Here is a 26,592-nt window from a genome sequence, read left to right on the forward strand (position 1 = left end):
TAAATACCTGTGTTATCGTTAAGGTTTTCGTAAATGTTTCAAAAATTACTCGCCCGTAAATGCAGTTCAATTAGTTGTTTTTATCATTTTATTACATTATATTATGGTAAATTGCAGGTTAGGTAGGTACAAATAATAAATGCAAAAGGTTCATCGAACCGTTATTCGTCGCAATATTCATCTTTTGTTTTGATTAAGGAAAAAAAGAAAACAAACCACAACAACAATCAAATGATTGCCTTTTTTAGATGCACTAATCGTATGATTGTCATGTTTAAAGTTCGCTATAATCACAGCTTTAATGGTTGCCAAATGTCATTTCAGTACAAAAGGTGAAAAAGCTCTGTTATCTTTCAAACAAATGTAGAGCGACAGTTTAAAAATATTATAAAGCCACGGATTCAAGTTGCCAAAGCATTTTGCGAAGAGACTCCTTAGGAGCCACACATCCTCGTGTCGCGGTCCAATAAGCCCTATTTTTTGCCAAAAACTTTCAGTGAACGCAAACTTGTTTACAAATATTTAAAAATGAAGAAAAGGACTTTTGGCAATTTGTTGATATTATTGGCTATAAATTGTTTTTATGTGTCGGGAGGTGATATAGATTTTTCTGAAAAGAATGGCGAATTTTACACTGACGATGCTGTTTATATAAACGGTAAGAGAATTCATTCAATATTTGTTTATTTACGTTAACATCAATAAAGTGTTTTTGTTGAGCATCGTAGCATTTTAATGGATTCTTCAATAATAAATATTATCTCTAGTTTTAAGGATCTATCATCAAGTTTTTTTTATAATCACTATTTGAATATTAAAATAGGACATAGTACATAAACAAATTAGTAATTCCATTTGAACGGTCATAAAACAATACGCGACATTGTTCTTACGAGGTTATTAGGCTAGAGAAAGTCAAATTGCACCTTAGATATCCGGCAAAAGCGATCACTTTCAGATGTTAATAGTTGATTTTAATATATTATACTGAATAAGTAAAAATTTATAATACAAACAAAATAAATAAATCAAACTGAATGACACAAATTATATCGAAAATATTAATACAGCACTATAGCTGACCCGATCGAAGTCCTGTTTATCTTAATCAATCGGTCAAATTTTATCAGGTTATTATTCTACAATTTTCTCCATTCCAATTCTTCTAGGCATAAAAATAAGATGATTTTTTTGTCCAAAGATGAGCTGTGATAAAAGGACATAGGAATTAATTTTAAATGCTCTGAAAATTTTCTGTTGTTTTCCGGAAAGCGTTAAAAATATTTCTTGTAAGTAACAAAAAATATTTCAAATCTGTGCCTAAAAAATATTTATCACTTCTGCATGTTTGTCTTGAACCTCTTTGTATACTGTATATAGTATGATGCGGTCATTAACCTAGCATTAAAAAGACGCTAAATCATAATATTATTAGCACGAACTATAATTTGGAACTTACATTTAAAGCAATTCAATGCAAATGCTAACACCTACACACAGTCGACCACATCAATCACATATTGTTTTTTTATACAGTCAATATATTTTTTTGTTGTTACATTTAGGTAGGTACATTAATTAGATCGGTGACGAGTTTGTACAAAGCTGGCACACCTGACATTTCCTGGCAAAATAGATATGAACCCGGAATGCTTGCGACAATTAATCGTTTATATCGCCAAGCTGATTGGTTTACCAGTTTAGTAGATAAATACTCGCATCTTTTATTTTGTGGAGCAACAATTTAGCAAAGGGATCTAACATGATTCAGTTTATGACTGATAATAAAGTCAAATGGCAAACTTCGTTATAAAAAGGTCTACATCTCATTTGGAAAATGTCAAATAATATTTAGCTTTACTGCGCAAGATTATAACAATTCGATCAGGTTTATCTCTCAAAAGGCCTTTAAAACAATTTATGATTCTAATAAGACATCACCAAAACGAAAAAACAGACGCGAAAGCAGATAAACAACAACATCAACAGAATTTTACGAGTTTTTTTGTTTTTTATAATAGCATCATTCAAAATAAATAAATAGGTTGCTATCTTCCAATAATTGTACATTTCGTAGTTAAATCGTTCGTAGTTTCTCAATGTGTTCATACAATAGATACTTGTTAAAATGTTAACTTAATCTCATTATACTCGGTAATCCTGATATCTGATACAAAAGCTCATGCTATAATGAGCCAACTTTGGATTTCTGATCAAGCTAGAGCAACAATATTATTGAAATTGGCTCTTAAATAAACAAAGCTTTGGTGCGTTTTATGTCCACAAACGAAGAGCGTACTTGGAGTTTTTATAAAATTCTATATCTAGGAATAAGACAAGCTTGTATATTCTCGTAAATGTCACAGGGAACCAGGTTTAATAACAGTAAAGTTTCGGTCGAAAATTGCATGCATTATTAACTAGCTGACATCTTCAAGGCCGGTTGTTTACTTTACCTTTTTATTTTGTTTATCACAAATTCTTGATCCTATTTTGTTTATCGTGGCACTATTTAAATGAAATAGTGATCTAAATGACTTTTGTATAGCTCAAATCTCAAATTTTAAGATTGAAGAATCCCAGTAAAATACAAGTTTAATGAACATGATATTATATTAATTATAAACATTATTAACTTATTATTAATATTCGACATAATTGGTATTTATTGAATGAATTAATTATAATTATGTTCTTGATTAAATTATCGAGATATTTTTATTGACGTTAAGGTAAAGAATGTTGCCATGGCTAAAATATCGCTTACTTGCCTGAACTTGAATTGGTCATTGGTGTGTATTTTTCAGCTCGCTACCTACAAAGATCTTGTCGACTAGGGATAGGATTTATAGGATATTTTCAATATATTTTCTTTTTTTTTGTAGAGGTTTTGATTGCGATTTTTAATGGTGGCTTTCTCCAAAGCTTCTCTATCATTCCTGTAATCTACTATACGGTCACAACCTAATATTACTACTAGCAGCAGCAGCAGAACTGTTTTGATTGATAATGAGCGAAACTGTCTCGAACATAAAACGAAAAATACTTTTCTAGCAAGAATATCTAGTAATATTTTTGTATTAACTCTAACGCAAATATTATGTTTCAATTCATTTTGCAAATTGTTAATTGTATACAATTAACACATTATATATTTAGCAAATAGCACATTATCGTGTCCCTTCGTCCAGCATACTCACCATGGAATCCTGATATTTCATGAATGTCAAAAAACTGTTCTGAAATAGTGCTAAATAGTGCCCAAAGGAAAAAAATAGTGCTCTTGTACTTGCGAAGTTATAGCCATAGTTCGATGAGTATGCTGGACGAAGGTTTCGCCCAGCATACTCACCTCCGTCCGGAGAATCTGTATACGCTTCAAACATAATTCATACTTCAAAAAATAGTTCCCAAATAGTGCCAAACGGTGCCCAAAAAGAAAAAACAGTACTCGAATAACTTCGGAGTTACAGGCTTCGTTCAGTGAGTATGCTGGGCGTAGGTTCTACGCCCAGCATACTCACCTCAGTGCGCGAATATCGAACGAGCTATAGGTACAATTTACGTCTCAAAAAATTGTGCTTGAAATAGTGCCCAATATCAGTCTAATTTTTGCTTGACTTTTGACTTAGAAAACCATTAAATTTTAATGTAAACTTCTACATACTAACGTAAAATGGGGTACAGTCGTCGACACATATGTTTTTGGACAAAAATATTAAACTTTATAAATTGAAATATACTTACTGATTTGGGTGCAGCTCCTATATTGATTACGTACTAGATACACAATTTTATATAGGTAAATAATGACATCACCAACACATTGTTTGGTTTTGCAACCCACTATGTAGTCAAACTCAAAAGCCGGCGTTATTATAATGATGTGCGACGAAGTAAACAAACAAAGAAACTGAGAAGCGCTTGTTCGTTTCGATTGCTTTGTGACACAAAATGGACCCTTATCACCTTCAAAATACAGATCAGTCTTGTCTAATAATCGTAAGATGTTAGGGCAGCGCCATCTAGTATTTAAACATAAACATATTCATTTGCGTCGCGGGCGCCGCGCGTCGTAAGCCCCATACCTATTGACCGTACGTGCATCCATTACTGCCACACTATATTGAACTTTATCACATGAGGAATACAGGTCAATTCCGTAAACGTTGTGGTACCGTTTTGATCCGGAAAATGATTATTTTGAATAATTTTGTCAGTTGTAATGTAAGCATTAATAACAGCAACTTTATTTTTCATGCATGATTTACTTCATTTGATATCTTAATCCTTCAAGCGCCGTGATCTAGACAAAATATATAAAATCATTGTTCCTCTACCGGGGTCCCATGCGACGCGCGAAGGCTTAATCATATTATTATAAAGTATTATTAAAATAATGTGTAATTAATAATATTGCGATTCTAAAGTAAATACTCCCTTACATAGACAATTAATAATTTACACAAGACAAAAATTGTTAGAAAGAAAGTTAATAATATTGTATTCGACTGTACTCAATGTAATGTATGTAGAAGTTTACAATCAAATTTAATGGTTTTCTAGGTCAAAAGTCAAGCAAAAATTGGACTGATATTGGGCACTATTTCAAGCACAATTTTTTGAGACGTAAATTGTACCTATAGCTCGTTCGATATTCGCGCACTGAGGTGAGTATGCTGGGCGTAGAACCTACGCCCAGCATACTCACTGAACGAAGCCTGTAACTCCGAAGTTATTCGAGCACTGTTTTTTCTTTTTGGGCACCGTTTGGCACTATTTGGGAACTATTTTTTGAAGTATGAATTATGTTTGAAGCGTATACAGATTCTCCGGACGGAGGTGAGTATGCTGGGCGAAACCTTCGTCCAGCATACTCATCGAACTATGGCTATAACTTCGCAAGTACAAGAGCACTATTTTTTTCCTTTGGGCACTATTTAGCACTATTTCAGAACAGTTTTTTGACATTCATGAAATATCAGGATTCCATGGTGAGTATGCTGGACGAAGGGACACACATTATCTACCTCTCTTTCAACCTGTGTTCGTCCACTGTTGGACGTAGGTCTCACCCATGGCACGCCACTTAGCTATTGTCTACCTACAAAATCCACGAGAAAAATTAAAACATGTGTGCATATCATTACGTAACAGAAATACATAATAACTAACTACTTGTTGTAATGTACTTTTTAAGTTGTTTATTTTTCAACTATTTTAAAAAGGTCATTTTCACTCGATTTTTTTTTTATATAATAAATCTACCTAGATGCGTAATTAATACATAACGTAGAAATCTAGAAACGTAGTTATTTGACCTGTTTTTAAATTTGGAATCTTTATTTTTAAGTACATATAAGTACCTATACCTAATTCAATAGAGACATGTACGGTACATAAATAGAAAGAAGGTGGGAGCGATTTAATTACTGCTTTCGCCTTGATAAATTCTGCAAAGGATTATAATATAGGGAACATAATATTTTACGTTTTTTCATTGGGAATAATGTAGGGCAGGAATAAATAAGTCACTTCTAGTTTAAAGTGGAAATACCTATAGTTAAAGTTGAATAAAAAAAAATAGAGAGCACCTGCCTCATTCTATGTTAATTATACGACGGATTTTCAGATTTATATTCCTGACTTAGCTCAATATTATGAGTGTTTTTTTTAAACCAAATTCCAATACGTACTTACAAATCCGTGACCGTTATATCGCGATAAACAACTTACATACTTGTGACTAATACTTTTTGGACGCTACCTGAATAAAATAAGCCCCGGTCATGTAGAGAAGACAATGATAAGCTGCACTTCAATGTAAATGTCACTAATCGATTTAGATTCCATGTGAGATATTAGATTCTTATCTGTCTTGCTTTTAATTCATTACAAGAGGACTTTGCACTCTACCACCTCTATTTTATGATTTTTCGCGATGTAAGGAAACTACAATTTACTACCTAAGCATTTTTTCTCGTCCGATAGCTTAATGTACATAAGCAATATTACGAGTATACTGTAAGTATATTATTTTTTTTTAAAGAAGTAAACTTAAACATTTATTAGGCTCCTCGATCGTAACTTCGTAAAGTTTTATTTACAAATTTAAACGACAGCCTTTAATTTTAATCGAACAAAATAATCTAAATTAACAATGTGATAAACGTAATTAAAATTATAATTATTAACTAATTCAATTTTTGTTAAACTTCCAGCTGTGGAGCGAACGAAGCGTGAATCAAACAATACACGCGACGAAAAACAACTTTTATATTTACAAACAAGACAGGTAAAGCCGCATTAAATTATCTTGCACATTATTGAACTTGAATTTCAAAGAACTGCTGCGGCTAAATAATTATCCTTTTTTTAATTTTTGGTTTGCAAATTAATAATTAGTCTGCCTTTTTTTAGACGCCTGATGAAAGTTTTGGCTTAGATTGTGAAACAACACTAGGGAAAAAAGGAACATGCAAGAGTTACCGCGATTGTTATCCATTATTCAAAGTGGCTGAGTTGTCTGGATATGATGGCTGGGTGATGGGCCACTATGACACATGCAGCTACATCAGTGGAGATAACACTGAGGTAAAACATCATATTAAGAATGCCTGATTAATTCGATTCGAAATTCTGCTCTTGTCGAGTCGCAAGAAGTTTGCCTTGTATAAAAAGCACAATAAATAACAAGATCAAACGAATAGTCTTTTTTGCTTTATATGTATTACGATAGAAACAAAGTTGGTCGTAGGTTTGGATTACAGATTTGGATTCCACTTAGGTACAGATCCACTTACAGATTTGGATTCGGACAAAGATTTTCTTCTAAAAGTTATTAAACAATAAAGGAACCTGAAGATAATCTTTTGATGTTATTTTTAAAGATTATACTTGACATGACGTATATAAAAACATAAAACAAAGATACAATATTTTTAGGTATTTGGTGTATGCTGCACGGAACCGGTAGGCACGCCACCGCAACAAGAACCTGATGTACAAAGGCTGGGTATCCTCAGACCCGCCATACCTCTGCAAATACCTGGGTAAGTATATTTGGTTATTGGATACCAAATAAGGCTACATTCCAATAACAACTGATTATTATTTTCAGCGTAAAAAACTTTATTTAACTCTTTATTTTTTCCTGGATTTATGATGCAATTATTGACTTTTGTACGTATTACAAAATTTAAATATAAATAACGTCATGTAAATGCTCGTTAAATAACACTTGTACTGTTTTGTAATTTAGTAGGTATATTCATTGAATATACACAGTAACAAACACTGAAGTTTTTTAAGGACTGTAAATGTCAGTAAGTAATATTTGGAACAGGAAGCTTTTCTATCGTCATTGTACGTTTGAATAACAAATTATTATTAATTGACATTATAAAAATAACCTTTAGGACATAATAGAATGTCTTGAATAACATTTAACGGTCATCATAAAATACATCTACATCTACATCTAGAATAACTTTGGATTAAATTGTTGCAAAAATTATTATTAAATGTCAAACACAATATATATAAAGCGGCTTAAGGAGTCCTATCAATTTGCCAAATTAATATAATCTTTACAAAGTCTTTACATGATTACACTTGGAATTATTGCCAACTATGGGCGTAGTTTAGCCAGTGTTATCAACTTTCGATTTCTGTCTTTAGAATTTCTGTTAAAAACAATTTAAACATCTTGCATGCGAAGATTTATCACAAAAATCAAAGAAATTTAAACTAATCATGCAGTTGTCATAGGACATAGACCACAATACGAATAAATGTTGATCGTTTAACTCGGAGAGTATTCATAATTTAATCATATCTTCAATTCCAGTTTCCCAGGACGCTCCCAGCCATTCGCGTTTGCTTCTCAATGGCTGTACAACAACGCAAACCAAAGACAGATCCCAGCCCAATGGCCGCCCACGATACCGCCACTGCCAACACATCCACCAGACCACACGCCAGCAACCCATCCTCCTTCTTTAAGTAAGAATTAAACAACAATATAATATATATAGCAATAATTAGAATCGTAGGAAATGAAAGCGTTTGTTCACAAAGATTTTAACTGCTATCCGCTGAAGGAGCTATATTAATCAGTCTGTACAAGCGTGTCCGGTGTGTGCTCTATGCACATGAGGTTACACTGTTAGAATTAATATGAATCATCTTAATGCAAATAAAAGTCCAAAGCATCACGCATACCATACCTATACAAAGTTTACCAATAATTCGGCATATTATTTATTCAACGATGCTTAAATAGATAAACGTGAGAAAATACTCTCCAGTCCAGCGTGAAGACATGAGCTGGGTTTCAATAGAACTCTGATCGGTATTCTGTGGAGTAAAGATGACATTTTCGAATGCATTGTAACTTTTGATCCCTCATCATTTTTGAAGCGATGTACGACAAACTATTTATTCTTATTTGCAGATTCTAGATAAATATCATATGTTGAAACTGGCTAATTTTATTATTTCTAAATGACTGTTCATATTACAGTTGGTGGGCAAGTTACGCCTGTGCGGCCCACGATCCCTTCACAGACTCCGCCAACCACGACTTGGGGTACGAGACCGCCAAGCACGACAAAACAAGTAAGTTTCTCTTTTATTCTATAAAATATTAATATAATATAGATTTCCAGCAGCATATATCTTAAATAACGTTTTTTAAATCTCTTGTGTAGACATGGCCCCCATTATATCCAACCCAACCGACCAAACCTCCAACGCAACCAGGAACTGACAGCTCATGCGGTATCAAAAATGGAGCCCAGGTAATTTTGTACTCCTACAAATAAAATATTGTTTATAAATTCAAAGACACATACATATATTAATAATTGTGTGTGTGTCTCACAGACTTACGAAAGCATCCAAGATGAGGAAAGGATTGTTGGAGGACACAATGCAGAGTTAAACGAATGGCCCTGGATAGTGGCTTTGTTCAATAATGGTCGCCAGTTCTGTGGAGGCTCCTTAATAGACAATTCGCATGTTCTAACAGCAGCGCATTGTGTGGCACAGTAAGTAAATTTACAGAAGATAATTTTTTAATTCACTTCGTTTTTCTTTTCCTAATACTTTTAAATTTTTAGCATGACATCCTGGGATGTAGCTCGTTTAACAGCACGATTGGGTGACTACAACATAAGAACTAATAGTGAAACTCAACATATAGAGAGGAAGATCAAAAGAGTCGTCAGGCATAGAGGATTTGATATGCGCACTTTGGTAAATTATATTCTGATAATTATATATATTATATACCTTTACAAAAAAGGGCAATACATATATTTTAATCGATAATCGGACGGCTACCGCCTACTTCGACTCGTTTTGAATAAGCAATAAAACATATTTAAGTGCTTTTACAACATAATAAGAGGTTTTCAAAAGTAGATTATTTATTACGTATTCATTGCGCGCTATTTATATCATGTAAATACTTTCAGTACAACGATGTGGCTATCTTGACACTGGATCAACCAGTAACATTTACGAAGAACATTCGACCCGTTTGCTTACCTTCGGGGGGAAGAGCTTATGCCGGTCTCACGGCTACCGTCATTGGGTGGGGAAGTCTTAGAGAGAGTGAGTTTAACCATGTAACATAGATGTTATTTTGATTTTTGTATTATTTTGTTTAATATGGTACTGTTTCTAATATTGTTAACGATTTAAGACAGGGTATTCCAACCCAAAATCTAAATTTTCTGTTTCATTTCTGTATAAACTTGATGTGTTGCAGACATTATGGATAGCACACATATTATTTATTACCTTCTAAATCGTACTGTTTTTTGGACGTTGGAGCGATGTTAAAACAAACATTTTTTTCAAGGTGGACCACAACCGTCTGTTTTACAAGAAGTATCGATACCAATATGGTCCAATGCAGAATGCCGCCTCAAGTACGGCTCTGCGGCTCCAGGTGGTATAGTAGAACATATGATTTGCGCAGGAAAAGCGAGCATGGATTCGTGCAGTGTAAGAATATTATTATTATGTATTTCTTATATTTTTAATTTACAACAAATGAAATTGATAAATAATACAATTTAAAACGTTACTTATACTTAATATTTGTTAAGAGATATTCACGTCCGCGTCAGGGTTAACCCTCATTTTTGCGTTTCTGTTCTATGAGTTTGATTTTATTATATTTTTTATAGGGTGACAGTGGCGGACCATTGATGGTGAATGAAGGTGGTCGCTGGACTCAAGTTGGTGTCGTGTCGTGGGGAATTGGTTGCGGTAAAGGTCAATACCCTGGCGTTTACACACGTGTCACCGCCTTCTTACCATGGATTCAAAAGAACTCCAAATAAAACATCAATTCGGGATACACGATACGAAATACTTTTCAACGAAAAGTTCAAAAACACATCAATTATTTTAAGAAAGATGATACCATTTGTCTTTCTTAATAAATTGATTTTTTCCTACTTCCTTTTAGAAATTGTATGTGCCAATTTAGGATAAAATAAAATAATTGTGTACCTTGAAATGTTTTTTAATTTAATTCCATTACATATTATAACATGACCTTTATATCACAATTGAATACGAAAATACACATAATTACATTACCTTTGATACTACAATATACACAGGTACATTTCTAAATCCTCAGTCTTAATCGTGCAATACATGACTGTAAAAGCTAGAAATTAGGATACAGTTGATTTTATATTCTGTGGTATACATAATAATTAGGCTATTTGAAAAACTATTATAAATTGACTACTTTTTATATATCAAAGTTGGATACTTGCAGCTGTTGTAGTATATTTCGAGCTGAAAACAAAAGAAAAATTAAAAGATAACATTATTTTATTGAAACCTTATTCTGAATAAGTCATCTTGTACTATTAAATGATTCAAAACAAATAAAACTCAATAATCAAACGTAAGAATCAATTCAATTCAACTAGCTACTTAAATCCCGAATTATACTCACCACATTTAATTAGTACGAACATAAACTAAAGTTTACCAATAAGTTTACTAAAATTTGAAAGCTTATATTAAGTTCTTTGTTTCTTTGTTCTAATGAACGCGCTCATATTCACGAACTGCTGTTCAAATTCATTTTGTTTATAATCAAATCAATCTCGACCAATCTAATCATTTTTTAACAAACAAAGAGACTTACATTTTGGGTAGAATACGCTACATTTTTTAAAACCGGGACATGCGGGTAGTTGTAAATATTTGCCAAAAACTAACCTTGAAAGTATCCAGTATCGTGTATATCACCCGGTGTAGGTACAAACGGTGGTTCAGCGTTCAACTGGTTATCCCAATCTACATCTTTGAAGAGCGGCATTTTCTTAACTTCAGACGCCGCTGGTCGTTCACTCGGCTCCATAGTGAGGAGCGACTCTATTGCGCTGACTGCTTCTTGTGATAGGGCTTCATCGTCTTCTGGCCACTCTATGTCTGAAATTAATTATATTAATTACTTTAGCAATAAGCAGAAAGTATAACTCAAACTATCGGTTATAGATTTTTTTAATCCTAAAAATTGGTTGTCTGTAAAGTCGGTTTACTGACGATAGTTGAACGTGACAACGTCCGATTGTGCTTCTTTGTCGCTCGTTCCGCGCTCTCGCTTGCACTTCAAGCCTTACATGGAACGCCTCAGAGCGAGGTAACGCCGCATGAGTCATGTTTTTTCGTGCGTGCACCCGGCTCTATCGAATTATAAGACGTTGTCACGTCAAAAAGCGCGAATGTCTTTGAGTATACATTATTACGTTTAGATGTGTGTTTTTTTTCACGTGAAAGTACTGAACGGATTTTAATTATATAGCTTAGATACATTGATATAGCTATGTACCAGAATAACACTGCAGCTGTAGAAATGATTGCTTTTGAATTTTAAAATCTTTCATGTAAAATATCTCTATGCAAAAATATGATATAACAAGATTAAACAACTTACTTCGCGTTAAAATATTGTTAAATACTGCTTGCGGGGTTTCATCATTAAATGGAGGAATGCCAGTCATGAATTCATAGAGGCACACTCCCAACGCCCACCAATCGACTTGGGGACCATGACCTTGCCTGAAATATAACATTGTTAAATTTAAGACTGTAGTAACTTATAAGCTATTGCAGATGTATTATGAACTTCGGAATTCGATAACTATTTCAAGAAACCTACTTGCAACTGCAACTGCAACTTGCAATTAAAAATCTTTACTGAAATAATATAAACAAGATAAACCAATCTGCCATTAAGATAACAATTTTATTTTTCTGTATTTTAACGAAACGCTTGAAAACAAACTAGTTGAATAAATAAATGTCTGAGTGTGAATCAATTTAAGCTAAAAAGTAAGCTGTAAGGTTAAAAGTTTGTAGCAAAAACTAGCTATAAAATTTCCTTACATAAACATCAAGACAATGTTGCCTTAATAAAGATAAAGATTATAATCAAGATTCATTATACTTTTCTACTTTAAGTACGACTAAAAATAAACGATACTTTTTAAAAAGTTTACCTGAGTAATAATTCAGGTGCAAGATAATCAGGCGTGCCTAAGATCCGTTGATCTGATATTTGGTTTCCACGTCGTACGCTTTTGGGTGTTCGATACGGCGTTTGCGCGGCTGATGGTGTTTTACACAACTCTGTAGGTGATTTACTGCCCTCACCCTGTAAAAGAGTATTGTAAAAAATTGGTTGTCTATAAAGTCGGTTTACTGACGATAGTTGAACGTGACAACGTCCGATTGTGATTCTTTGTCGGTCGTTCCGCGCTCTCGCTTGCACTTCAAACCTAACGGAACGCCTCAGAGCGAGGTAACGCCGCATGAGTCATGTTTTTTCGTGCGTGCGTTTCGGCTCTATCGAATTATAAGACGTTGTCACGTCAAAAATAAAATAAATATACTTATTTAATACCATGATACATCAAATGAATTGGAGCATCATTGAAAAATGTTACATTGTGCGCTGATGCGGTAAAAGCGTTTTATAGCTGTTATAGTTATAGAGACAGTTAATCCGAATTATAAAATACCTCCGAATTTATCTATTTGTCTAATACAAATTTACCAACATAATCAAATTTTGTAGACTTGTTTGATTTAGAGTTGATTTTTGTATTTGATAGGTGATATTATTTTCCATACACACAGCATAAGTGAGGTGAATTTGTAGACAAAATCAGATTCGTTAGGTTGGTAACATAATGTTTCACTTCATGAGAGGAATAAGTTGTGAGCTTACCTTACTTAATCTTCTAGTAGGAAAGATTTCTAAACTCGTAGAAATATGCTTTCCAAATGTAATGGATTTCTCTTTAGCACCAGACAGGGGTTCTTCAATGGGCAAATTAAATCTGGTTGCTTTGTGTCTTTTCTTCATATTAGGTGATTTGCTATTTGATACTGGTGTTGAGAATATTACACCTACATTAAAATGGTGACTATCATTTTGTGATACCCATCTACAAGAAAAAGAAATATTCCTTAAAACATTGGAATTAAAAAAAAGTTAAAACAATTTTTCTTCACTTATCAATAGATATATTTTAAATTTATCTTATAAAATATAGCATATTTAAATACCTCTTTTTCAACACTCCTTTTATGGGATTCTTCCGCCTTTCAGGTGTGGGGTGTATAGAAATTCTTTTAGGCGTGTTTTGTGTGACCTCCAGTTCCAAAGCCATAATTTCCTGAGTAAGTCCACTGTGATTCTCTTTCGACTCCAACAGACTGGTTACTCCGGTTGGTGTGTCTCCCTCACAGTCCAATATCCTCTTTCTTTTTTTCGCCCGGAAACTAGCCATATAATTTTATAACAAATAAAAAAATTTGACATGAAAATTATACTGTAAAAACTATTCAAATTGAACTGTATTTTTTGTATTGAATTTCAACTAAAACATACCTAGGAATTCGTTTCAAGGAATGTCCTCTACACAGAGGCGATGTTGACTGGTCATGTTGAGAGTCAGTAAGAGCAGACTCTAATGAGGAACCATTTGCGCTACTAATATCTGTTGACTGTTGGCTCTTGGAGTTTGAACTGTTCTTCGAACTCTCACACGTGTGGTAGGAACTTAACGATTCCGAACCAGAATCTCGTGACTAGAAAAATAAACAAAATCAAGATTTAAAAAAATGTCAGTTTTTCAAAAATAGATAAAATCAATGTAAAACATACAAAATTGGGGAGATATTTTTTTATATGATTATTTAACATATAAAAACAAATTATGAGATGTTCATTTTATAGGAAACAATCTTAATATTTAAAATTAGGATAAGTGTTAAAAATTGTCAAAAAAAAAAAACTCACAGTGCTCACATTAATATCATCTAAATTGATGCTTTCAGCACTTAAAAAGGGATGTATTCCTGACAGTTGCGAGTGTTCCATCAGTGGGGTAGTAAGTCCATTCCCACTGAACAAACCATTTTGTTTCGCTACAAAGACAAACAATACATTAAATAATGCTTAATCAAATAAAATGTATCTGACAAAACTGTATAATCCTACTAGTCTCTCTAAGTTCATCAAGAAGGTTCTCACAGGCTTCAGCCACTGATGTCTGTGTGCTGTCACTTTGTCCAGAGCCAAATGATAGATGTGATGTAAGTGACAGTAATTGCCCTGGAGTGCGCATGTTAAGGCTCGGTGTTCGATTCACAAAATCGGATATCTCGAGATCTGCAATAAAGTTTAATAGTATTAAGTATCCATTAATAAATTCCTCCTTAACATAAAATATATTGAAAGGACAATAAGGAATCTTGTTTACCTCTGTGTATTTCAATTTTGGATAAACCAAAATCTGTTAGTTTTACATGGCCCGATTTAGAGATCAACATATTATCTGGTTTTAAATCTCTATGGACTATATTATGTTTGTGCAGATAATCTAATGCTAATGTGACTTCAGCCACATAGAATATGGCCATTGGCTCTTCTAGAAACCCATATACATTCAACAATGACTTCATATCTCCACCAACCATGTATTCCATCACCTGAAAGTAAATCAATATAAACTATTTACTCTTAACAATCATTATACTCTTTTTTTTATTGTCAATAAGAAAGTGCTTGACCACAATCTTGCCTGATGTTAATGTTAATTAAATTAATTTAAATTAATGTTCTTGTTTGATTTTTCAATTTATCTGTGCATGTTTATAATATCACAACCATTTTAAAGTTTTGATTGTACTAAACTAAAACTGGAAATAGTTTCACCAAAAGAAATCTGCCTCACTCCCTAGGGGCATAAGCTATGTATTTTCTTGATTTTATCTTATTAAATCTAGTAGCATAAAGAATAACAACTTACTAAATAAACAGATGACACAGACTGCAATGAATAAAATAAATGAACACAAAATGGACTTCGGGACAGTGCCAAAGCATTTCTCTCTGTAACAACCTGTGTTACCATATTTTTGTTTATCATATCCGATTTCTTCATAACTTTTATGGCATATAGCTGTTCTGGATTGTGTTTTTTCTGAGCCAGAAACACTTTTCCAAAGGCACCTCTACTAATAGGTTTGATAATTGTGAAATCATGAATATCTGGTAACTGTAACAAACAAAAAATGTAATTAAAAGAAAAAATATAATTTTTACATGATACATTTCATGCTTGTAAATTAAATGGAAAAAATTTTAAGATATTATGTCCCTATTAAAAATTACATATTTGTCAATAAAGATGTAATGGAATTAAATTTGATTAATTAAAATATTAGTTTAATACATTAAATCAATCTTCTAATTTATTAATCTTCTTGGTTATTGGTTTTTCAACCTCATTACTTGCTTTATGTAATCTAAATTGTGTTGAGTAATTGGGTATTCATATGTTCAATAATAATGCTAAACTACTTTTCAAAATTATTTTATTTAAGGCAAATACATACAACTAGTTAACTACTATTTATTAATCTTTTTATGTTGTAGATGCATAGCTGTAATTATTTATAATAAATGAATACCAAATATATGTATGTGTATCTCAATAATATAAATGAATAATATACCTTGTTTGTAGGATCTGGATTATTTGCATTGATTTTTTCTAAAATTGTGTGGCGTGATGATTTATCATCCAAATTTGAGTCGTTTGAAGTCATTGTATTTATTTAGAAGTAGATCATAAGTGTCTTTTTGGAGTTCAATCAATCACTTCGGAGGTTTACATTTTATTCCATTAAAAAATAATAAATTTTATAGACAAAATGTAACAACCGTTGGGCTTTTCACAAAATTTGTTCAAATCACACCACACATGTTTATTTTCAACGAGATTCACAGAGCAAGTAATATAGTAACGAGATTCTACTTTAATACATTTACATTTGGCGTACTTTTCTTATATTATAATGTTATTCCTCTCAAATTTTATTACTCATTTTATTTATGGATTTAAACTCAAAGATCAGTTACAAACGAATTTGAATTCAAATATTCATCACATCTATTCATATGCCAAAAACTACAATAAAATGTCACTGTCAGATGTCAAATACTCACCATCATTATTGCGTCGGTATTGCCACTAATTATATAAAGAGACGTGTTTTTTTTTCCTTCATAATATTATTATATTTTGATGGAATCACCATATTAGGTAGTTCATTAAAGAAACGAATCTTCAATGGCGGCCAAAGCTGACACTGACGTATGGCAAAAAAGAAAATAAAAATAACGTAAATGGATATAGGTAAACCAGAATCTGATGGCAATTAGGGAAATCAAAATTTTGAGTGTGCAACCCTAGGGGAAATGGACTGAACGATCTTGATACTGCTTATTTTTTATTTTGTCCTCAATATCATTACTCACATTACATATGTGGACAATACTGTACTTAATAATGAGATATCCACTTAATATTATGTAGGTACATACTTACATGTATAATATACAATAATTATACAAATTACTTTTATACAGGTATTAATACATATAATTATTTAGGTACACATACCTATATTTGTATATTAATTACCAGTATGCCATGTGAAAATATCGATATAATGATAATGTAGATCAAAACTGCTTATAATCTTATACAGGGTGTCCCACTGTTGGTATACTAAGCTCAAAGGAGGTTATAGTTTTGCATATGCTGAGTACGTAAAAAATACTAATAAAATTCCAGACGCATTTTTTTTCAAATAGATGAATTCTTAAAACTCTATGTTGTACACCCATAACAAACAACCCGCCCAACTTTGCCACCCGCATGTCAGGTATCGTTTAAGATTATGTTTTCATAGACAAAATGCTCACATTAGAGAAGCGGTATATGCCGGCTGCGCGAAGCTAGAGAAGAAAACATGGATTTTCAGGAAAAATTTAGCAAAAAAATTTTGACGTAAATTTGTTGTTTAAGTATTTTTTACGTGATCAGTGTATGCATAACTACAAGGCCCTTCGCGCTTAGTATACCAATAGTGGGACACCCTGTATATAAAATTCTCGTGTCACAATGTTAGTCTGCATACTCCTCCGAAACGGGTGGACCGATTCTCATGAAATTTTCTGTGCATATCGGGTTACGGGTAAGTCTGAGAATCGGCCAACATCTATTTTTCATATGTACCACGGGCGAAGCCGGGGCGGACCGCTAGTTTTTTATAAAATAAAATAAAAATAAAATAAAGTAATGTTTATTTTCGTAAGTATTAACAGACACACCTACATATAATATTTTTTAATTTATAGTATCAAAACGGGTAAGTCCAATTTACCAATAAAATCTTCAAAATCGAAAATTGTGATGTGTTTTACCCTTTTTCATCGAATGTTTTTCTATACACATTATAAACAACACCTCTTGCTTGTGATCGCAGCGGCTTTTTCGACATTTTCGAAGATTTTTTAGACAAAATCCTAAAAATTATTCATCAACTGCAATAAAGACAAATAATTTGACATCCAATTTGATAGTTGTCAAATAAGTTGCCACATAAAAATCTTTTATTTCTTAAATATAAATATGCCATCAGATTCTGGTAGACCTATAATTATTTTATTAATTATTTCAAATTGTTGAATTATTAGACCGGGAGATACTGACACAAAATTTCGAGTCATTTGTAACAGGATGGCGGTTCTACAGGGTTCTTATTACGCAATGACAAAAAGAAAAATGATGGTGTGAACGCTGGTACCGGCGGCTTAGTCGCGTGGGCGTTAGTCGAACTCGTCGGAAAATAGCGAAAGTCAAACGATTTGTAACAGTATGGCACTTATTTTTCCTGGAAGTTTGAGGATCAAAGAATATAAATACAAAATTTCAAAGATCTAGGTGTTGGAAATCTTCACTTATATAAATTAATACTAAATTAATTTTTCAAGTATGACAGCACTTTTTCCCCCTACTAGAAGTATGGCAAATATAATAATGGTCACATTTTATCAAATACTCTCCAAAAATCCAAATGCAATACTGGTACAAAAAGTTTGGCGAAATAAATTTTTTTTGCAGATTTTCGGCGGTATGGCGACCATTTGGAATCGTCCGAAAAGTATGGCATGGCGATTTTCGTAAATGGCTGCACGACGATGGTTACCTGTGCAAAAGTTAGCCTGGTACAAATGGTTGAATAATTGTTTTATTTAAATCAACATATTCGCGTCGGTATGGCGGGCTGTAAGTCACACCGGAAAAGTATGGCATGACACTACCGCCTACTTCTTTTTTATGAGCTATCGGTAAATACTAAAATTTTTGTGTTACAAATCGTTTGACTTTCGCTATTTTTCAGACGAGTTCGGCTAACGCCCACGCGACTAAGCCACCGATACCAGCGATCACACCATCATTTTTCTTTTTATCATTGCGTACTTAGACCCCTGTAGAACCGCCATCCTGTTACAAATGACTCGAAATTTTGTGTCAGTATCTCCCGGTCTATATCATATTTACGTATACAGAATGTAACAAAATCCCCATAATATTTGTAATGAGCCCATAAAACTGAACAACTTTTCCCAAAGAACATATTTTGTCAAATTCCAATAAAACATTATTTACTTTCGCAAATGCATAATTATTGTCATTGTAAATTAATGATAAAAACCTTATAAAAACTATTATAGGGAAAATCAAATACATTTTAGTGATTTTATTTTTCCATTTTTTTTTGCATGCCGTACGGCCGTGTGTAAGCGAGAGGGAATGCTAAGCGCCGCCATTGAAGATTCGTTTCTTTATTGAACTACCTTTATACCAACACGTATAGTAATACGTGGTACGTTGGTATTATTTAGAACATGTCTATTCTATTTCTTATACGTGCAATTAAAAATATATAAAAGTGTAATTTACCTTATTTTAAATTTGTCTAAATATATTATTTTTATCCGACTTCAAAAAAAGGAGGAGGTTCTCAATTTGGCCGGTTTTTTTTTGCACCAATAATATAGATTATCTTGCATGCAAGCAGATAATATTCTTCTATTTAATATAACTTTTGTGTCATAGAATCTTAAAATAGTGATTGAAAGTTAAATAAAATGTATATATTGTACTTTATTTGTGTATATTTGTAAATCACGTATTTATTATAACTGTATCATTTAAAAGTAGATCTCTTTAGATTTAAAGTTACTCTTCTAACTGGCATGACGTTACACAATTGTTGAACGCTTGTACAGTCGCTGAACAAAGCAAAGGTTGCCGGGGATTGTCTTCATAACATTTCATAATCTGAATGCAAAAATTCATCTAATAATTTAAATTATTTTGCTAATAATTATTAATACGAAGTAGTTAGCTGCGGGGTTTCTAGAGGCAAAGTTCAAAAAATATAAAACTGCAATATGTAATCCATACTAATATATACGTAGTATATTATTATTAGTCTGTGCTAATATTATAAATGCGAAAGTAACTCTGTCTGTCTGTCTGTTACTCAATCACGCCTAAACTACTGAACCAATTTTCATGAAATTTGGTATGGAGATATTTTGATACCCGAGAAAGGACATAGGCTACTTTTTATCCCGGGAAAATGGCGCAATCCCGGAAATCCCACGGGAACGGGAACTATGCGGGTTTTTCTTTGACTGCGCGGGCGAAGCCGCGGGCGGAAACCTAGTAAGTATAATAATATGAAGATTACCTTTGTGCGCCAATCATAGCATGGTTTTATCCTTTGAATTCGTTCTTGAGTTATTTGAGGTGGATTAAATAGATTTTTTGTATTTTCAATAGTTTTCTCATACTCTGTTTCTATAATTTTATTTATCAGTTGATGTTCATTTTTCAAATATTCAATTCTATGTGCCCAGTAGTCATGCTCATTATCATGGATTTCAAAAGCTCTAGAGCCAATTTCTTTGCTGTCATTAATTTTATTCTAAAAATTATTGTAAAACACATGAATAAAATAATAATAATACAACATCATAATGATGAGGTGAATTTAAGTGTCCGTCTGTCTTTTTGAATTTTCATAATTATATGCATCATATTATAATATTATAGGTTTTTGAGAGAAATAGGAACTGTTTCGGTTACCGCTTCCAATCTGTTGATATTTAACACGTCTGCGTCGTCTTCTATTGATTTCGGTATGGTCAGGGCTGAATTCATGGCAAAAGTGTTATCGAAACTAATACGCCTTGTATCTCTGCTTGGTAGATTACCCATAGCTTTAAATTTTGTATAAATTTAAAAAATCATTGCCTAAAAATTTTAAAAAACCTTTCTTTTACATCAGTTTTTATAACGTCAAAACTGTGGTCAAAACTTGGTCAAAACTTATAGGTGAATCAAGATTCATAACGAAAAAGGTTATAAGTAAGGTTAGAACGTATTTCAAAGAATATTAATTATTAAATTAGTTAAATAGTCGTGGAAAGGTAATAAGCTATCACTTATAAAATAATATAGATATTGTCACCATCGGGTCTCATATACAGTTTTATGGGAAAGTTCCGATTTCCCCTTTTGGGCTTCGGATGCTTTAAAATGTTATCCGTTATCTATATACTCTTAGCTTGTCATAAGGTGCATGTAAGGTGCGTACAAATTATTACGCGCGGCAGTCGCGCGAGCCATTATTCGACGAGATTTGACGCTCATCGCCTCGCTAGCCGATGTTCGATGGTTTGCCGTGCGTAATTTTTACGCAGGTTTACTCTTTACTTTACTGATTGGAAAATTCCATGCTAGTATGATATTCAAGTACATATTATTACTTTTGTGATGTTCACGTACTTTTTTGAAAAATATATTGTTGCCATAAAAAAATTACCGACACTGACAAATGACACTATGCTGACATTTGAGAACTTGACAATTGACATGTTTACATTTGACATAGGACTTTTTATGGGACTTTTTCAATTTTTCAGTCCAAAAATCGTAGTACCAAAAATCAAAATACAATACGAAACTTTTTAAGAAAATTAACTTTTTTTCTGTATTTGAAGACTTTTTTGTATGATTAGTAGCACTGTAAGCGGTAAAGATGTCATTGTATGATGATCTTGATACAATAAAAGCTCGAACAACAGAAAAAGTCGCAGGATGGTCTTCAGGAATTAAATTATTGCAATCTCAATTGCAACTAAAAAAAGCTGCAATTACCCAGCCAAAAAGGGAGGCTCTAAGACGATCTAATCAGGTTAAGCTAACTACTATTTTGATTGTGAATATTATAGAATAAATGTATTCTTTTTTATATAAAAAGTAAATAATGTATCAATTTCTTTTGTAGGTTCTAACTCCTGTCATAGATCTGAAAAGTAAACAGAAAGATGAAGACGAACCCAACTCAGACAGTCCAAAGAGTCAATCTAAAGTGTTATCAGCAACATTGAATGTCCGAGATTTTGACTGGAATGTTGCAAATGAGTATGATCCTATGTGGCCCAATGACTATGAAAAAGTTGCTAAAGGTATGTTGATGTTTATACTTTCTTAATGAAAGACTTATAAAGTAACTTATTTTGATTTTATTATTGCTAATTGTTGTCTTCTATTTAAAATAAAAAATTCAACAGTATTACCATGCAGTACATTATTTATTTATTTATTATTTTACAGATATGCAAGCCAAAAGACTTCAAACTGATGGAGGAGATAGAGACAGATCAGATAGAAAACGTAAATCACGCTTTGGTGATGAAGAAGATGCTATCCCTGAGAAGACACTTATACCAATGGTATTTTTGGCATTATTATGGGCAATGTTTAAATATTGAAACATTTTTTAATTTTAATTATTATAGCCTATCTAATTAAGGTATAAACATCCCAATAGTTTATATTATTCAAGTAAATTATTAATAAATTAATTGAATGTGTCTCATGTTGTGTCTAACTAAAGAATCCAATATATCTATCTCTTTCTAATATATAAAATTCCCATGACACAATGTTAGTAACCATACTCCTCTGTGCATATAGAATGTCCTCTGTGCGGTCTGAGAATCGGCCAACATCTGTTTTTCATACCTCTAAGTGATAAGAGTAGGGCAGAACAATGTTTGCCGGGCAGCAGGTTATTAATAAGTTCTTTCTCTAATTAAAAAATTACAGCAACCAGAAGAAGAGGAAGCGGAGGAGATATCAAAAAGAGCAGCTGGTGCAGCGATAGCACCACCACCGTCTCTAACTGCAGAAACACCCTCGCCCCCACCAATGCTTCCCACACCTTCCCCTGGCTTTTCACTTGGTGGATATGGAGCTAGCTCTGTTGCTGCCAAAATTATGGCCAAATATGGTTTTAAAGTAAGTTGTGTATTAAAAGAGTTAAATATTAAAGTGAAACTTTTATTACATCGTCTCAAACTTTTTGGTCTGTGTAGCGCATGTCGCGTGTATCGCGGCTGCCGAGTAGGTATACCTACTCGGCAGCCGACCGTCACGCGACATGCGCTACACAAAGCAGTGTTCGGAACCGTTCGAACAGTTTCACTTTTACCGTGGTTTCATAAAACCACACAACATTTTTTAATAGATGTGTTATAATGGTACGGGAGCTATTAACGTTAAAAAAAAAGTCATTTTAGTATAGTTGGTTTTTTGATATACTGTTCCTCTTGCTATTTCAGTTAGAGTCCGGGCTGTCTGGCTGGTCGCAGTGGTTGCGTTTTTTAGTGCGCATCTTATCTGTACAGGATAATTTCCTTAATTTTAAGTCATTTTTTAACGCGTAATTTTTAATATTTTGCCTTTAGATAGATCCATCAGACATAATTTTTTTATTGCAAGACGTTTTTTTCGTTGTTAAATAGGTGCCAGACGCAATGTTTTATTTCGTTTTTATAAAAAATTCAAATTATTTTAGAATGTCTGTAAATTTCATATTATGTTCTTCAAACATAATATAATCTAAAATTAATTAGCCAGACGCTAATTCGATTGTTAAGTATTAAATATGTACAAATAAAAACGTAGTGAAAGTAGGTAAGTATAACAATTTGGTGATTGTGTATATGGAGAGATAGTTTAAAGTGCAAGAGAGATAGAAAGGGTCGGCCGCGAAAATTAAATATCAATAAAAAATAACTTTTTTTTTTCGAAAATATACGATGCATAGAAATTGAATTGTTCCTACTCTAGGATTCCCTGTTTTGTGGGAACAAGTACCTTCCATTGGTACATTTTATTCCTTAGGCTAAAAAATAAACTATTAGGGTACATCAACAATCTTCTATACAAAACAATTTTTTTTATAAGTAACTAACTAGCGACCAGCCTGGCCCTGGCTTCGCACGGGTGCAATGCTGATACTAAATACACTACAGAAAAACTGAGAACGTTGAATATAAAAACAGCGGCCCGCTCCGGCTTCGCACGGGTATAAAATATATAGCCGGGCGGCCGGCCGGTACCGCCGCAAACGCTACGTCCCGCAATTTTTAAATCTGTAATATCTTCGAAAATATTCACTTAAATCATACGGTGTAAAGGGCCATATAGATCTATATTAAATGAACAATGTATTCAAGGTCTTTAATTGGTTAAGGATTAATGCTGTACCTATTGGTTAAAATCGCTTCAAAAATTAGCCATTATTATTTGTCGTAAAAAGTAAATGACAAAAAAAAGTTAGGTTATAGGTTATCCATAAGAGATAGACATATACCATCACGGACTTTTCTGTAGACCTTCTCAATGTGTACTATTATAGTTAGTACATTATTTTGATAAAACTCGTAGGGTTCAGCCTGCGTTTGCACTGTATGTGGAAAAAATGTAATTATTTACGACATCACATTAGAAACCTCAAAAATAACAGTTCTTTTCCACTATTTAATGGGTATACATATAAACCTTCCTCTTGAATCACTCTATCTATTAAAAAAACCGCATCAAAATCCGTTGCGTAGTTTCAAAGATTTAAAGGGACATAGGGACAGAGAAAGCGACTTTGTTTTATACCATGTAGTGATGATGATAACAATATTAATTCATTAATCATGCTAACTACTTTAGTTAAATTCAATACAAACTTAAACATGCGAGTGTATGTGTGTTCACGTGTGTCTGTCGTGTGTGGTGTGGTGTGTGACGATGATGATGATTATGAAGATGGCTTTTTAAGTTTAACAATGTAATTGTTTAACCTTCATTGATATAGATTTTATTCTATTTTCAATGTATGGTAACTTTAATATTTTATTTTTCACTTTTATGGGTTTTTTTTTTCATTTTAGCTTTTATTTATAAGAACAAGTGTAAATAATATTGTATTCTTGCAATTATTTCCTGTCGCATAATTAAAATACACTAGCTGATGAGCTGCATGCTTCATTACTTTTTTTTATTTATACACATTATTTAATACTTAATCGAATTAGCGTCTGGCTAATTAATTTTAGATTATATTATGTTTGAAGAACATAATATGAAATTTACAGACATTCTAAAATAATTTGAATTTTTTATAAAAACGAAATTAAAAATTGCGTCTGGCACCTATTTAACAACGAAAAAAACGTCTTGCAATAAATAACTATGTCTGATGGATCTATCTAAAGGCAAAATATTAAAAATTACGCGTTAAAAAATGACTTAAAATTAAGGAAATTATCCTGTACAGATAAGATGCGCACTACTAAACGCAACCACTGCGACCAGCCAGACAGCCCGGACTCTAACCGAAATAGCAAGAGGAACAGTATATCAAAGAACCAACTATACTAAAATTCTCACTTGTCAACATCGGTAGCTCCTATACGATAATCTTCCTCAATTTGATACATTTTCAATTTAGCAATTTGAATCCAATAATGCATGATATAATATATTGAATATAAAACTGATAGAATAAATCATTAACGTTTACAAAACATTCTTATTAATCATTACTTTGAGATGCAAAGTTCCTTACTAATTGGAAAATTGTGGTTCCTAAGTTAAGAAATTAATTATGCCTTTTGATATTTTATCATTAGGAAGGTCAAGGTCTAGGAAAGAAAGAGCAAGGCATGTCAGTCGCACTGCAAGTTGAAAAGACTTCCAAAAGGGGTGGCCGAATTATACATGAGAAAGACAGTGGTTCTATGCCACCACCCAGTTTTGCTATGCCAGCTCCCCCAGGCCCAGGTATGTTCGAAATATTGAAATTATTTGCATTATCAAACATTTTATAACTCCTACATCAAGTTCAAAACAAAAAAAAAATTGATTATTACACTATATTATGTATTTTTGTGTTGAAAAAAAAATGAAATAACTTTAAAATCTACATTTTTTATGTATAACAATTAACAAATCTGAAATATGATTATTATTTTTTAGATTCACCAAATTCACAAGCAAAACAAGAGCCTTCGATTACAGAAATTATGAAGTCACCTAGTAAAGTTGTTTTACTTCGGGTAAGCTGACAGTTTATTTATAAATATCGTAAGCTAGTTTAGAATAACCCCCTTGTGTGACAAATTACTGGCAATTATTTTAAGTTCATTATCCAATCAACCAGCTTGTATGTCGTAACTATAACCACAGATTAAGTAAGTTACTGCCTTAAATTTATTTCTTTTTAATTATCAATAATGACTAAATAAATACACATTATGTGTGTATGTTTTTTATAGAATATGGTGGGCCCAGGTGACGTAGATGATGAATTGGAACCAGAAGTCAAAGATGAATGTAACACAAAATATGGGGAAGTAGTAAAAGTAGTAATTTTCGAGATGCCAAATGCTCCCTCAGATGAAGCAGTTCGGATATTCGTCGAATTTAAGAGGATCGAAAGTGCTATAAAAGCTGTAGTTGACCTGAATGGTAGATTTTTCGGCGGTAGACAAGTAAAAGCTGGATTTTATAGTGTGGAAAAGTTTAATGCATTGCAATTGACTGAATAATAAATGCTTAATGAGTATGATTATTTTTTTTTAACCTCTTAATATACGAATTCATCGATTATTCATCACAGTCATATAGGAAATAAAAATACTACAGTTTTTGCGCCGAGTATTCAGAGTGTAGCAAAAGCTTTGTTAGTTCAATGAAGAAAATAGTTTTGAAATTAAAAAACATAACCGAATTAAGATCCTCCTATTTTTTCTGAATTCTGCTAAGCACA

The 26,592-nt window shown here is 32.6% G+C and overlaps 3 protein-coding genes across 7 annotated transcripts; 2 read left to right on the plus strand and 1 right to left on the minus strand.

Annotated features, from left to right (window-relative positions):
- The first annotated feature begins 407 nt into the window (after positions 1-407).
- LOC149907738 (uncharacterized) lies at positions 408-10,534 on the plus strand. Its single transcript, XM_090102787.1, has 12 exons — positions 408-658; positions 6,222-6,295; positions 6,421-6,594; positions 6,946-7,052; positions 7,850-8,004; positions 8,525-8,619; positions 8,712-8,801; positions 8,887-9,050; positions 9,123-9,258; positions 9,480-9,618; positions 9,869-10,014; positions 10,200-10,534. The coding sequence occupies exons 1-12, from the start codon at positions 529-531 to the stop codon at positions 10,353-10,355; spliced, it is 1,566 nt and encodes a 521-aa protein (XP_089958913.1). The 5' UTR covers positions 408-528; the 3' UTR covers positions 10,356-10,534.
- On the minus strand, positions 10,531-20,798 carry gwl (serine/threonine-protein kinase greatwall). Of its 5 annotated transcripts, XM_090102785.1 has the most exons (13): positions 20,562-20,798; positions 20,164-20,400; positions 15,360-15,608; positions 14,811-15,039; positions 14,549-14,719; positions 14,348-14,475; positions 13,937-14,136; positions 13,612-13,827; positions 13,271-13,490; positions 12,540-12,694; positions 11,975-12,099; positions 11,257-11,469; positions 10,531-10,824 (listed from the first exon to the last, which is right to left on the minus strand). In XM_090102785.1, the coding sequence occupies exons 1-13, from the start codon at positions 20,691-20,693 to the stop codon at positions 10,778-10,780; spliced, it is 2,322 nt and encodes a 773-aa protein (XP_089958911.1). In that variant the 5' UTR covers positions 20,694-20,798; the 3' UTR covers positions 10,531-10,777. The 5 variants fall into 5 exon arrangements, with proteins under 5 accessions (XP_089958911.1, XP_089958909.1, XP_089958908.1 ...); XM_090102783.1 differs by lacking the exons at positions 20,164-20,400; positions 20,562-20,798 and adding an exon at positions 16,069-16,504 and having other exon boundaries at positions 14,582-14,719; XM_090102782.1 differs by lacking the exons at positions 20,164-20,400; positions 20,562-20,798 and adding an exon at positions 16,069-16,504 and having other exon boundaries at positions 13,612-13,809.
- Positions 19,418-26,388, plus strand: Spf45 (splicing factor 45). Its single transcript, XM_090102788.1, has 8 exons — positions 19,418-19,440; positions 21,497-21,672; positions 21,766-21,946; positions 22,095-22,213; positions 22,590-22,781; positions 25,454-25,604; positions 25,800-25,879; positions 26,099-26,388. The coding sequence occupies exons 2-8, from the start codon at positions 21,517-21,519 to the stop codon at positions 26,369-26,371; spliced, it is 1,152 nt and encodes a 383-aa protein (XP_089958914.1). The 5' UTR covers positions 19,418-19,440; positions 21,497-21,516; the 3' UTR covers positions 26,372-26,388.
- The last annotated feature ends 204 nt before the right edge of the window (positions 26,389-26,592 follow it).

This window comes from Colias eurytheme, chromosome 6, assembly GCF_061535395.1.
Source record: "Colias eurytheme isolate Ceu_HAF_F1 chromosome 6, ilColEury1 Martin Lab GWU primary, whole genome shotgun sequence".
In the NCBI taxonomy this organism is placed as follows: Eukaryota; Metazoa; Arthropoda; class Insecta; order Lepidoptera; family Pieridae; genus Colias; species Colias eurytheme.